The sequence below is a fragment of the Hyphopichia burtonii genome (assembly GCF_001661395.1).
Source record: "Hyphopichia burtonii NRRL Y-1933 unplaced genomic scaffold HYPBUscaffold_5, whole genome shotgun sequence".
NCBI classification, from domain to species: domain Eukaryota; kingdom Fungi; phylum Ascomycota; class Pichiomycetes; order Serinales; family Debaryomycetaceae; genus Hyphopichia; species Hyphopichia burtonii.
In genome coordinates this window covers 679,437-692,415 of record NW_017963732.1, presented here as the reverse complement: position 1 = coordinate 692,415, position 12,979 = coordinate 679,437, and the positions used below count along the sequence as shown (strand labels likewise).

The 12,979-nt window shown below is 37.6% G+C and overlaps 7 protein-coding genes across 7 annotated transcripts; 2 read left to right on the top strand and 5 right to left on the bottom strand.

Moving 5' to 3' along the window:
- Positions 1–50: 50 nt before the first annotated feature.
- On the bottom strand, positions 51–1,580 carry HYPBUDRAFT_153368 (uncharacterized protein). The gene has a single exon (XM_020221511.1). The coding sequence runs from the start codon at positions 1,558–1,560 to the stop codon at positions 70–72; it is 1,491 nt and encodes a 496-aa protein (XP_020075679.1). The 5' UTR covers positions 1,561–1,580; the 3' UTR covers positions 51–69.
- A 146-nt stretch (positions 1,581–1,726) lies between these two features.
- On the bottom strand, positions 1,727–3,947 carry HYPBUDRAFT_153367 (transketolase family protein). The gene has a single exon (XM_020221510.1). The coding sequence runs from the start codon at positions 3,876–3,878 to the stop codon at positions 1,842–1,844; it is 2,037 nt and encodes a 678-aa protein (XP_020075678.1). The 5' UTR covers positions 3,879–3,947; the 3' UTR covers positions 1,727–1,841.
- A 387-nt stretch (positions 3,948–4,334) lies between these two features.
- Positions 4,335–6,311, bottom strand: HEX1 (Hex1p). Its single transcript, XM_020221509.1, has one exon. It carries the CDS (start codon positions 6,194–6,196, stop codon positions 4,439–4,441), a length of 1,758 nt encoding a protein of 585 aa, XP_020075677.1. The 5' UTR covers positions 6,197–6,311; the 3' UTR covers positions 4,335–4,438.
- A 133-nt stretch (positions 6,312–6,444) lies between these two features.
- HYPBUDRAFT_153365 (uncharacterized protein) lies at positions 6,445–8,511 on the top strand. The gene has a single exon (XM_020221508.1). It carries the CDS (start codon positions 6,462–6,464, stop codon positions 8,304–8,306), a length of 1,845 nt encoding a protein of 614 aa, XP_020075676.1. The 5' UTR covers positions 6,445–6,461; the 3' UTR covers positions 8,307–8,511.
- A 93-nt stretch (positions 8,512–8,604) lies between these two features.
- On the top strand, positions 8,605–10,973 carry HYPBUDRAFT_153364 (uncharacterized protein). Its single transcript, XM_020221507.1, has one exon. The coding sequence runs from the start codon at positions 8,837–8,839 to the stop codon at positions 10,946–10,948; it is 2,112 nt and encodes a 703-aa protein (XP_020075675.1). The 5' UTR covers positions 8,605–8,836; the 3' UTR covers positions 10,949–10,973.
- A 141-nt stretch (positions 10,974–11,114) lies between these two features.
- On the bottom strand, positions 11,115–11,837 carry HYPBUDRAFT_141206 (ubiquinone-binding protein; the record flags this gene model as incomplete). Its single annotated transcript, XM_020219784.1, has 1 exon — positions 11,115–11,837. Exon 1 carries the CDS (start codon positions 11,745–11,747, stop codon positions 11,115–11,117), a length of 633 nt encoding a protein of 210 aa, XP_020075674.1. The 5' UTR covers positions 11,748–11,837.
- A 108-nt stretch (positions 11,838–11,945) lies between these two features.
- Positions 11,946–12,736, bottom strand: RPS25B (40S ribosomal protein eS25). Its single transcript, XM_020221506.1, has one exon. The coding sequence runs from the start codon at positions 12,308–12,310 to the stop codon at positions 11,993–11,995; it is 318 nt and encodes a 105-aa protein (XP_020075673.1). The 5' UTR covers positions 12,311–12,736; the 3' UTR covers positions 11,946–11,992.
- Positions 12,737–12,979: the final 243 nt, after the last annotated feature.

Below are 12,979 nucleotides of genomic sequence, written 5' to 3'. Positions count from 1 at the left end.
ACATTAAATAAAAAAGGAGAAAAAAAAGTGTATATTATACATAGTAATTAATCGTCATAATCATTCGTTTTAAAAAGCATTTTTCTTGCTGCTTATCTTATCTTGTAAGTTCTTCAGATCCTCCAGTTGTTTCAATTGAACTTGACCTTCTTTGATTTCAACTTCGTAGCCTACTTCTTTCAAAGCTTGATCATCATATGTCTTCTTAGCTTCTAAATCTGCAACAAATTTTTGATTAGCTTGATTACCCGCTAACAAAAACTTCAAACAAACGATGGATCTCTCTTTGATAAAAGGGTCATTGTCGTCAACCATGCAATTTGATAATACTAGTTCGAGTCCATGCAAGTCTCTTATTTTGTCTTGAATTTCGACGGAATCGTGAGTCAAATAAGCTAGGATTTCAATTATTAAGGATTTCACTTGTGGAAACAGCTTTTTACTGTTGACAGCATTCACCGATTTCGGTTCACTACCCTTCTTGAGGGTTTTTCTTTCAACATTTTCATGAACGACCCTTAATAAATCTATTAGTTCTTCAAGACCATTGTAGTGATTTAAAAAGCCCTTGGTTGCATTGAACTTACATAAATCAGATATAATATCAAGAAGACCAATGGTGTTGGCGTGATTAAAGTTCAATCCAGTTTCATCCCATTCACTACTACGTAACATTTCTGATGAACTTGCGGAAAAGACTTTAAAGCAGTCCCAAACCCATGATAAAATTGCAGTTAGCTGATAGTTATCCCATGATTCAACACTTGTAATCACCAATTGATTTATCTTCACTATTTGAACCATATCCTTAGAGGCAACTCTTTGCGAAATCCACTTGTTGTAGCTTTCATGACTGACTACCTTAGATATTAAGGAAAGTAAAGTGTGAGTGGTCTGGCCTTCATCATTTAATATATTTTTTTCCGATTCTTGAAGGAGAAATTCACAAAAATAATCAAACTTTTCAAAAGTCAAAAAGTCATAGACTACTTCTTGAAGGCTGAAGACGTTATTAAGGAAGAACAAGAAGGGTAATTTCAAGTTTTCATGTTCGTTTATAATGCGGATCAGAAAAGCATCAAAACTAGTTCTAATCAAGTCTAGCAAATGTTCACCACCCGTACTCAATGTTTGGGTCATATTTGCTAGAGTCTGAATATAAACCTCCAATGTCTTTAAATAAAAAGGATCGTCTTTTGTAGCTTTTTGGCTGAAATGTTGGATGCTGAGCAAGAATAATGGTAAATCAATGGCATCAGGTTTTATAACAACAATATTTCTAGTAAGCATTAAGGCTCCTCTAAATAAACGAATGTACAAAGACCGGATGGTTTCACTTTCAATATCTATATTAAAAGATTCCGTAATTATATCAACCACTAGTTCAATTAGTTCAGGGTGTGAACTAATCTCTTGTCTGAAGTCTGGATCCTGACTGGATTGAGATACTATGGAGCTTAAATGATGAAGTTGATCGAGAAATTCATTGGCACTGGATGAAGACTCAACTAGTAGCCTCTTGGTTATAGAGACACAATCTAATGTCTCTTGCTGACTCATCTCGTGGTTTCTAAAGAAGCCGATTAGGTGATACAGCTTTAAGCAAAAGAAGATGGTATAAGCTCATCTCATCAAACCAGCAACACCCGTACATCTTTTATAAACGAAGGGTACAAATCAGATAGCCTTTGGTTTGGCTGCAATTGTAATTACAAATACAAATATATTTAAAATCAGTCTAATATTTATTTTAAAACTGTGAATAAAAGAACTTAAAAATGGGGAAGAAAAATCAAAAAATCATTATCAAATAAAGTTTCATAGATGTCATAAAATCAATTTTAAAAAGCAGTATTCAAAGGAGATAAGATTGGTTTACCTTTGTAAAATTGAACAGTCTTAGCAGCTCTGTCAGCAACACCTTCTGGAGTGAATTCAACCCATTTGTAGATATCAGGGGCTTTACCAGAGGCACCAAAGTGATCTAAACCAAATTGTTCATGAGAGTATTTAGACCAACCGAATCTTGATAAGACTTCAACGGATAAGATTGGAACACCATCAGGTAAGACAGATAATCTGTAAGATTGTGGTTGTTTATCAAAAGTATGGAAGTCTGGTAAAGAAACCAAACCGGCTTTAATACCGGCTTTTTCTAATTGAGCAATAGCATCACGAGAAATTGAAACTTCGGAACCCGAGGAAACAATGATAACATCTGGTTTATCTTGTTTAATTAAAGTGTAACCACCTTTGGAAGCATTTTCAATAGAAGATCCTTCCAAGTGAGGGACACCTTGTCTGGTTAAAGCGATGACATGAGGAGTTGAAGTTGATTCGATAGCACTTTGATAAGCAGCAGAAACTTCGTTACCATCAGCAGGTCTCCAAACAGACAAGTTTGGAATGGCTCTCAAGTGAGCCAAAGTTTCAATTGGTTGATGGGTTGGACCATCTTCACCCAAACCAATAGAATCATGGGTAGCAACCCAAGTGACGGGTAAATGGGATAAAGCTGATAATCTGACTGCACCAGAAGCATAGGAAACAAAATTTAAAAAGGTACCACCGTAGTTTTTGTAGTTGGCACCAAAGGCAGCAATACCATTCATGATGGCACCCATACCATGTTCTCTAACACCGTATCTGATGTAACGACCACTAAATTTACCCAAACCGTTTGCAGGAGGTTGGAATTCAGCTTGGTCAGTACCTTTAGTTAAATTAGAGCCGGTCAAATCAGCAGAACCACCAATAAGTTCTGGTAAAACTGGTAACAAGTTAGAAAGAACAGTTTCAGATAACTTACGAGTGGCAGCAGCTTTATCAGAAGGCTTGTACGATGGCAAGGCATCTTTCCATCCATCAGGTAACTTACCACTTAAACGACGTTGTAATTCCTTACCTTCTTTTGGATATTTCTCAACATAAGAAGCCAAAGTCTTATTCCATTCGGCTTCGATCTTTTGATTTTCTTTAACATGTTCATGGAAATAATCTTTTACTTCGTTAGGAACAGCAAAGTGTTCATCTGGGTTAAAACCAAATTTTTCCTTCAATTGTCTAACGTCATCAGCTTTCAAAGCAGCACCATGAACACCGTGAGTACCTTGTTGTAAAGAGCCAAAACCAATGGTGGTGGTTAATCTAATCAAGGTTGGTTTATCTGGAATAGACTTGGCTTCGTCAACAGCCTTAGAAACAGCATCCAAGTCGGTATCACCATGGGCAATTTCAATCGTGTGCCAGCCATAGGCTTTATAACGAGCAATGACATCTTCGGTGAAAGCAACGTTAGTATCACCATCAATGGAAATTCTGTTATCATCCCAAAAGGCAATCAAGTTATTCAATTGCAAGTGACCAGCCAAGGAAGAGGCTTCAGAGGAAATACCTTCCATTAAACAACCATCACCTAAGAAGGCATAGACAAAAGAATCAGAAAGCGTAAAATCTGGCTTGTTATAAGTTGCCGCAAATTGTTTTTGAGCAATAGCCAAACCAACAGCATTAGAAATACCTTGACCCAAAGGACCAGTGGTAACTTCAACCCCTGGAACATCATGGGCTTCTGGGTGACCAGGAGTCTTTGAACCCAACTGTCTAAATTGTTTCAAATCCTGAATGGACAAGTCATATCCGTACAAGAACAATAACGAATATAACAAGGCACAACCATGACCATTAGATAAGATGAAACGGTCTCTATTAATCCAATCAGTATTTTTTGGATTAAAACGCATTCTCTTCCAAACTGCATGAGCAGCTGGAGCCAATCCTAATGGTGCACCTGGATGACCAGATTGAGCAGCGTCAACTTGGTCAACAGATAATAAACGGATAGTACTGATGGCTAATTGGTCAAGATCTTTAGACATAATGATGATATTCTATAATGAAAAAAAATGCTATAGAATCTAACCCAACCTGAAAAATTAACTACGAAATCCCCTTCTTATATATCAACTAACTTTGCATAATTCGAATCATGATTGCTATCCAAGGGATGTTTGCCATTTAAGCTCAGCACAATCGTTTAATGCTTAAATCGGACTTCTTTTCGACCTTTTGGTCTTATCCACAGTCTGTCTGACTCCTCGTCCTGTTACTACACTCCCAACCTCTACGCTGCTTCTCTACTCTACGATCCTCTTGACCATCTCAGGACTGCCCCATGGGCTGAGGTCTCTGGGATCCCTTCCTCTGGGAAGGTTGCAATAGGGTATTATAGTTGCGGTCAATTGGCCATGAATAAGTACTGCACAATTCTTTTTTTTTTTTTTTTTTCACCCTTTTTTTTCTGTTTGTTAGTACTTTTTGCTACAATTCGCATTCGCAAGTATTGTTATTTGCGGCATAAGATGTCTTAGAACTGTGTAATGGTTGTTAAACTAAAGGAGTAATGTCGAGTTTTGTATGGGTTGCAATATTTTGAAAATTAAGTGTAATCATTGTACACCGTTTGGTTCAAATAAAGATCGCAAGCATGGGGGTTTTGCAAGCAATATTTAGGAACCAAGGGCAGAGCATCGTACCCTAAAGCAACCAACCATTCTCTAAAATTGAAGATACGTTGGGAAAGCCAGTTTGTTCTGTAGTTACCGTTGGAGTCCCGGTTGCCACTCCAAACGCTTTCAGCTAGCGCAGCTAAACGGGGCCAAAGTTTTTGGGTTAACACGGTATTGTCAACTTGTTCAGACCAGAGGGCAGCTTCAGCACCCAAGATATGTTTTTGTTCTGAGTCAGTAAGGTTTGTGGTGAAATCAAAGTCATATATTCTCTGCCAGGTTTTGTAAGGATTACACCAAGAACCTCCATTGCCGGTATTGAATTCATCATTTTGTGGGGAATCGAGGTATCTTGGATCATTAGTTACGAATCCACCGTAACCACAATCCAAGTATAAGTAGTTATTCAGAGATACAACCACGTCGAATCCTTTAGAAGTGAGTTTTTTAATATTATTTGATCCTCTTAAGTAATCGGACCAACTTTGTAAAATGACATCTTGTGGAATGGTGAAAGCGGCCTCGGGGGTAGTCAAGATATCCTCCCACATCATTAATCTACGATTGGGGATTTTCCGAAATATTGGAATAGAATGATCAATCCAATATTGACTTAAGTCCCTGTAGGTTCTTGACAGGTTTGCCTTGATCCAATCAACAAATAATTGAGAGTAGTTGTAACAATTTGCTTGTAGTTCATCGGCACCAACATGGAAAACGTCGTCTTGGAAAAGACCACTCACTTCGTTATAGATTTTCTCAACCATCAGATAAGTTTCATTATTTAGAATATCTAACTGCGAAGCCGGTGGTTCTACTGCCGTATGGAGACTATAATCGTCGTTCGACCACCAGCTATGTTGACAGGCCAAAACGTCTTCATTGACGTTGATGTATCCAGCTCTTGAATGGCCTGGCATATCAATTTCAGGAATCACTCTGATTCCTCGTTCGTAAGCATAGTTGATAATATCTTCGACATCATTTTTGGAGTACTGTTCTCTTTCCAGATAAGCGCCTTCGATCATTCCTGGAATTGATTCTAATTGCAATGGCCACAGTTGAGTATCGGTGATGTGCCAATGTAACACATTTAGTTTTACCAAAGACATGATATCGATTTGTTCTTTGATTTTCTTAACAGAAAGGAAATTACGAGCAGAATCAAGCATAACTCCCCGATGAGGGTAGTTTGGATGATCTTCGATTCTAACTGAGCCTTCAATGAAGAATTGACCCTTTTCATAAACCACCAATTGTTGCAAAGTTTTCAATGCTTGTATTGACCCCCAAGTAGATACAGAATCGATATTGATTGCGTTATTGTCAATTGTTAAGTTGTAACTTTCATCGGCACCTAATTGTAAAGGAATTGAGCTATTTTCAATGGTAATGGTGATCGAATCAATAGCACCGTTCCCCCTTTTAACCGTGCCCGTAGGAAACGGCTGGTAGCTAGAGATTGGTTTTTCAATAGCTTGAGGATAGTATTTTGTTTCCAAAACACTATTTAATACTCTATTCAAGTTTTTCTCAACCAATTCGTTATCAATGTTTAACTGCAAATTTGCACAGGGGTTGAAAACTATTGCATTTTCATTCAACCATTCAATAGACTGAGGTTGGGGTAATGGGTTTACCGTAACAGCACCCACGGTAGCAAGTACCGTTAATAGAGCAAGTTTCATTATTACTTCAAGTAAAGTCAGTAATTGAGTGGAATTTCCCAAATATTTATAAGACTCGACTCATACTCGAGCGGCTTCAGCTATTGTCAAACAGTGGGTTTAAGGTTTCATCTTCAATAGATAAAGAATAATGGAACTGGGTTACATTATAATGGTAACGATCAACAATCACTACTTTTTTGGACCCGTGCACCAGGGTATTTATTACTCTTATAGAGGTTATCCGCATAGTCATCCCATTAAGTAATAGGCAAATGGAAGTATTATGGTTAGATTAGAGGAGTTGCCTAATGATATACTCGAGTTGATATCGCAGCGGCTGACCCAAGTGGAGCTTATACGGCTTAATCGAGTTAACCGGGATTTTTATCAAATTTTTACGCCATATCTTTATAAACAAATCTATGTAACCGAGACGAAGGGGAAGAGTTGTAAATGGAGTGTTGTTCAGTACGATTTAAAGACTGGTGGACTTCACCGGTTTGAACGGAGTCTTGGTGATAATCGAGCTTTGGGGAAGTATGTGAAGAAATTAGTCAGTGATGATATCAAATTTATATTATTTAAATTGAATAATTGGCAAAATAAATACGGATTCAAATTACGCTATTTCAAGTTTGGTAGAGTTCCCTATAATCATTTCCATACCGGGTATGATGATATTTTGAAACTTTATACTAAGAATAAGTGGCTACGCAACGTACAGGTTAGTAGGATTGAAGATTTAGCCAAACTTGCCAGTGACCATATAACAGAATTAGAACTTGTTATAGTTGATTTCAAACACCATTTTTTCCCCCGATCCCAACGGTTGGCTCAAGTTGCAGAACGGCTCGAGAAATTGGAGATAAACTCCAAGCAAAACGCCGGATTAATTATCTTGAAACAATTTGAAAGCTATGGGATCCGGTTCCCCAATTTGAAACAGCTCACGTTTAACCATTGCCATGGCGCCATGAATGACATGGAGTACGATATGCGATACGAAATTCGTTTGGACAGTTGCAAATTAAACAAGCTCTTCAGTGAGAACTTGGATACTTTGAAAATAGCTTGTGGGTGTATGCATGGATCCAAGTATAAACTAGAGGAAATCCACGAGTATACCCAGTCCCAGTGCCAGTGTGTGGACGCTATACTCGAGCAAATAGTATGGTTCCCCATCAAAACCCTTGAAATCAGTAGATTAGGGTCAAGTATCATGAAAAACGCTTTTGGTATAATTGAATGGAAAACCCAGGTTGCAAAATACTTACCCCGGGTTGCAATCTCCAAATTGACGCTTGACTCCAATTGCCAATTATACCCCACGCAACTATTTGACCAGTGTGTTTTGGGAGTGCAGCAAATGAAAAGATGCAATGATCGTTTAATCAAAACCATCAACCAGCGGGAACTAACCCACTTATCAATCCCCGACTATTACGAAAGCATGTTGATCTGGATGCAACCGGAAATCGACATCAAAGATGATTCCATCCTTCGGTTTCTCCAAACAAATGAAAAAATCCAGTACTACCTAAACCCACTCTTGGAAAAACACCTTGTCGAATACAAAAATGACTTGATTGGCTGTGTACTACAACTACTCAAGAACAAACACCAGCCAAACCAAAGCGTTCCTTCGGGCCTGAGTTCCATCACCCAACCCTCGGCCACCAGCCCTAAACCAAACCACGAATTCGAGTCCCGCCAGGTCTCCAGCGGCCTGGTTCCTCCCTTGCACCCTCCAGCCAGCCTACACGATATCTTCCGCCACGACACTTACAAGAACCTAGTCAATTATCAATTTTGTGAAAACCTCATGGCCAGCCGAAAATGGGTCATCGAGGGCACCGGAACCCAGGTCAAGATCTCCCACTCCTCCCACTCCTCCCACTCCTCCCACTCCAGCACTTTGGAAATCGCCTGCCACTGCGACGGCCTGGAGTTCGACCGGGTGGTGGCCTTTTTGCAGCATATGCTGCACCCCTTCTCCGGCAACAAGGTGGTCCTCAACAACTTAAACCGGTACACCACAAAAAAAATGCCCACCCGTACCCCTGATACACCCGTACCCCCGCTTATCCTCGGTTCCGATTGCAAAAAAATAGGAGAAAATCCCTTTTAACCGCCGAAAAAGAAAAGCAGCCTCCGGCGCCCGTGCACCAGCCTCCCCCAGCCGATTGATCAAAGTCAGCAGCAGACTGAAATCGACAATAGAAAAGGGGCAGTTTTGATAGAGGTTCATAACGTCACTATCGCAACCAAAGCTTTGCTCTCATTAGATAACTTTATATAGCTTATATACCTTATTATCACAATACTACCGTGAAATTCTCCAGTAGAGTAAGGACATTAAGATTTGACAAAAGAAAGGTTTCAAATTTTGGTCTTTTTTTTTTTTTTTTTTTTTGTTTTGTTAGGAAAACTTTCACCAGGTGATCCTGCATCAAGGCCTCTTTTCACTCTTTTGACGTAAAATTGGTATTATCTTTAATTAAAACTTGGTTGAAAGTACTTCTTTTATATTGATGTCTTAGATATATGGAGACGGCCATGTTTATGAGAGATTTGGCTGCTTCAGGTTGTGATTCTAAGATGGGTGTTAGTGGAACCGAACCTAGATCTCAGGATATTTGTTATCTGGTGCTGCCGCTGATGGTGCTGCTGCTGATGGTGCTGCTGCTGATGGTGCTGCTGCTGATGGTGCTGGATTCAAATATCAAGAGAAGTGCTATTGCTGGAGGGAGTGATACTTCTTCGTCGTGCCACTCGATGTCGCGTCCTTCCAGTCCATCCGAGTCGATTAGCCCAAGTCTGCCGGTGACTCCTGCTAGTAGTTTTGGAACCGGTAGTCCTCGAGCCAGCTGTATAACCAGCTGTTTGCCCGATAGCGGAGAATCTAAAGTGTTGCCTCCAATCAGCTCTCCCCAGGATGAGTATTTGCAGTTTTTGGAGCCAAATCCGGTGTATCCTCCGGAGTATGATAGTTTACCGCCAGGAGGATGTCCAAAGTATCAAGTATTATCCAAGTTACCAAATGATTGTAATATCCCCAATGTTGAACAGGAGCAACTCCCCCAGTATGACCCTTCGGTGTATAAGATTGGGGTGGTTAGTCGGAAGATTGAATGGTTGACGCCATACGAAGCGGCGCCATCTCGTCTGTGGAAATACTTGATCATGGAACTAAACTCAACTCAACTTAACTTTTATCAAATCCCCACCAATTTGGAAAATCACATCTTGGCCTTCAGACCAACTCCGCTTAATAATGAACGTAACTTTAATAAATCCGAATCAATAGAAGTGGATAAGTATAATTCGTATCTTACTTCCGATGACGATTTGCAATTTTTGAAATTCTGCCAGCGCCTAGGTCTATTAAACTGTCCGGTGACCAGTTTGAATCATAATCAGGGTTACGATGATGAGTTCTACCATTCGTTGGTTAATAATAATAACCCAACCCCAATCACTTCAAAATCTCATCATCGTTATATCAAACAAAATAAGCATAATCATAAGAAATTATTAAGATCCTACTCTTTACAGCATTCCAGAATTGGTTTGGCTACCGATTACAAGAAAAGAGCCAATGTTCTAAGACTTCGGATTGAAAGTGAACAATTACTTTTAAATTTTTCCACGACAAGAGATTTAATTTACTGGAATATGGCTCTAAATACCGGTAAAGACATTTCTCTTGATCTTAATGATCGTGAAGCTCCAAGATACCGTACCGTTCCCCGTCGTAGAAGATCAAATCATAATCCATCTTCTTCTCAAGAAATTTCTTTTTATCAAGAAGCTTTTGGTACATCAAATAGTTCTTTGATTAACTTAACCAATGACTTTGTTTCTCGTTCAAGAGCCCAATCCGATCCTTATAGATACAATGAATCAAATAAATTGAAAAATAAACTATCAAAATTGAAAACTAAATTAAACTCTTCCTCAAGAAGTAATTCAAATATAAATTTTTCCAATGTTAAATTCATGACTGATATTACAATTCAGCAATATAAAAATAACAATACAAATCATTTGGAAATCCAAAATCAAATTGAAATTGAAAGGAAGAGAGCCGCTACTTTACCAACAACCCCAAGCTTCTCAATCACCGGGTATAATAGTGATGGAGATGATAACGATGATAATGACAATGATGACGATGAACAAAATGATCCTAATGAATCAACAAGAACCTCTCACGATGACGACGAAGACGATATCCAAAACTTGAGTGATCTTCATCGCTCCGATGATGAAGATGATGACGAGGATGAAGAAGTGGAAATTGATGTCGATGACGATATCGATAACTTGGTCCCCATTGCTTCTCATCGTCGTTATATCTCCCGTTGTTCATATTCTTCTTCTTCTGAATATAAATGGCATCCTCCCGCTGATAAACCTCCTCTGCAACGTCGTTTTTACAGAAATTGCTTAAGGTGCATCAAACCTCTCAATTCTCAAGATCCTTGGGTCACCCGGGCTTTGGTTAAACCAACAACCGTATCACCTTTGAATTTATCATACCTTAAGAATTCTAAATACTGTCCAAATCAATCAAATTCAAATTCTTTGACTAATTTATCCGATGCTAATAACAGTAATACCAGTCTTGCAAGTTTGGTTTCCAATAATTCATCAATTCGTAAGAAAAATATCTTTTCCTTACCTGATGCTTCATTATCAAGAATTCCAAATCATTATTTGAAAAAATATACCGTTGGTACTCATGGCTTAATTCCAACTACAATATAAATATAAAAAAAAGTAAAAAAAAAACATTCTTCTATATCTTCTTAACGTTATTTTCTTTCAAATTTTCTGTATTTTTACTATTTCTTATTACTTTCTTGTTAATGTAAATATGGTCATTTTGCTTATTTTTTCATTTATTCATTAAAATTATATACATGTCTATGAATTACTTAATTTTATTAAAATTAACTTGTCTATCCTTAAATTTTTTTTGTAATTTTAATTGAGTGGCTCTATTAGTAAATGCTTTTAACATAATTTGAGTTACTTGTTCTTGAAAAATTGAACTTATGGTATTATATAATGGATTTTTAAATTTATACTTTAAAATTAATTCAATTTCACAATTTGATTCCTGATTAACGTTTAATGTTGGTATTTTTCTAAAAATCCATTCAGTATATAGATTATCAAATAATGATACCGTTATTGATTCAGCAATAACTTTTGGGATCTTATCATCACAAGTTAATTTACAAACAAATCGTTCATCAAATTGTTTCCATCCAACCCTCAAACCTGCTTCACTAGGTAAATTGGTGTTAGCATCTCTTTTATTTATAAAAGATTCTTCTACAAAGGGAACAAACTCATTATATCTAGATACATCACTCACTATTTCAAACATTTGCTCCGGAGTTGCATTGATCTTACTTTTAACTTTATGTTCAATCAATTTATTTTGGTTTTCAAATGGTGATGGTATATTGAAAAATGACCGCTGGAACACCCGGCTAATTCCATGGCTAACACCACTCATCTGTCTGAGTGGTGATAATAGCCTGAATCTATATACCATTTATGTAATTCTTGATTTTGTTAGGTTGGTTAAAGAAGACAGTGCCTTGTGTTCAGTAATTTTCTTTTTCGCTTTTACTCCATCAAGATTGGCCCAATACCCCTACTTGATCCAACCCATTCAAATTTTTTATTTAAAACAGATTCGTAATGCTACAATTTAAGTTTTGAAAAAATAAAATACAAAGTTAATTATTCATTATAATTTTATATATAGAAAGGAAATTAGCTAACAAGTTAACCAATTTAGTTGGCACGGGTGTAGACAGCTTGTTTAGAGTGTTTTAAGACTGGAACAATGATACCATCTTTTTCTAATTGTCTTAAAGCAACTCTAGCTAAAGAACCACCAATCTTCAATCTATCAACCAAGACGGAAACAGAAACAAATTTGTAAGTTGGAACATCTTTTAAGATTCTGTCGTATTTTTCTTGATCTAAGATAACAACGTGTTGAGCCTTATCCTTAACTTTACCTTTGTTCCACTTCTTCTTACCTTTCTTACCACCAGCCATAGCTGCGGCAGCTTTAGCAGCTTTAGTTTGTTGAATCTTTGGAGCCATTCTAAAAAAAATGTTAGTATTTCAATCTTCAAATATATGTACATAACGAGTCAACTTGCAGAATAGGATATCTCCAGCTCTTCTTTAGAACCTAATCTAGTAGGTGAATCTTCCGTTCAAGTCATTGTATAGTCAGTGAATTCCCTGATGCATTAATCGATTATTATTCTATTGATTAATCTTTTCACCACCCCCAATCTGTGCATCAGGTTATCGATCAATATCCCTAGTATATCTATTCATCCACTTTCCAAGTCATTCTTGACTCCTGATGAATTTTTCACTCCCACCAAACTGCCCACTTACTGCCCACACTCTACTGGCTGGATACCATTCTGACAATATTAACACTGTTTATGTACTTGTCGACTATCTTATAACATACGTTGTTGACGATTCTTTATAACTTCTAAAAAGATTCAAAAGAAGATTATGAAAAAGGTCTTATAAAATTTTTATTTCAATATCCTCAGCCAAAGTCTACAGTGAGAAAGTTTTTCCCTCTCAAAAGAAAAAAAAAAAAAAAAAAAAAGATTTACTCGTCGAAACACGACTCTAAACACCCGTACATCTGTAATTGAAGAAGAAAGTTCAATATATCACGTGGATTCAAATTACTGCACGTGCACGTTGGGGTTCAAGCCCTTACTAAAACACCCGTGCATTTTG

Bases quoted from the DNA above. Each gene is read 5' to 3' on its own strand.
- HYPBUDRAFT_153368 (XM_020221511.1), bottom strand. From the start codon at position 1,560: ATGAGTCAGCAAGAGACATTAGATTGTGTCTCTATAACCAAGAGGCTA.
- HYPBUDRAFT_153367 (XM_020221510.1), bottom strand. From the start codon at position 3,878: ATGTCTAAAGATCTTGACCAATTAGCCATCAGTACTATCCGTTTATTA.
- HEX1 (XM_020221509.1), bottom strand. From the start codon at position 6,196: ATGAAACTTGCTCTATTAACGGTACTTGCTACCGTGGGTGCTGTTACG.
- HYPBUDRAFT_153365 (XM_020221508.1), top strand. From the start codon at position 6,462: ATGGTTAGATTAGAGGAGTTGCCTAATGATATACTCGAGTTGATATCG.
- HYPBUDRAFT_153364 (XM_020221507.1), top strand. From the start codon at position 8,837: ATGGTGCTGCTGCTGATGGTGCTGCTGCTGATGGTGCTGCTGCTGATG.
- RPS25B (XM_020221506.1), bottom strand. From the start codon at position 12,310: ATGGCTCCAAAGATTCAACAAACTAAAGCTGCTAAAGCTGCCGCAGCT.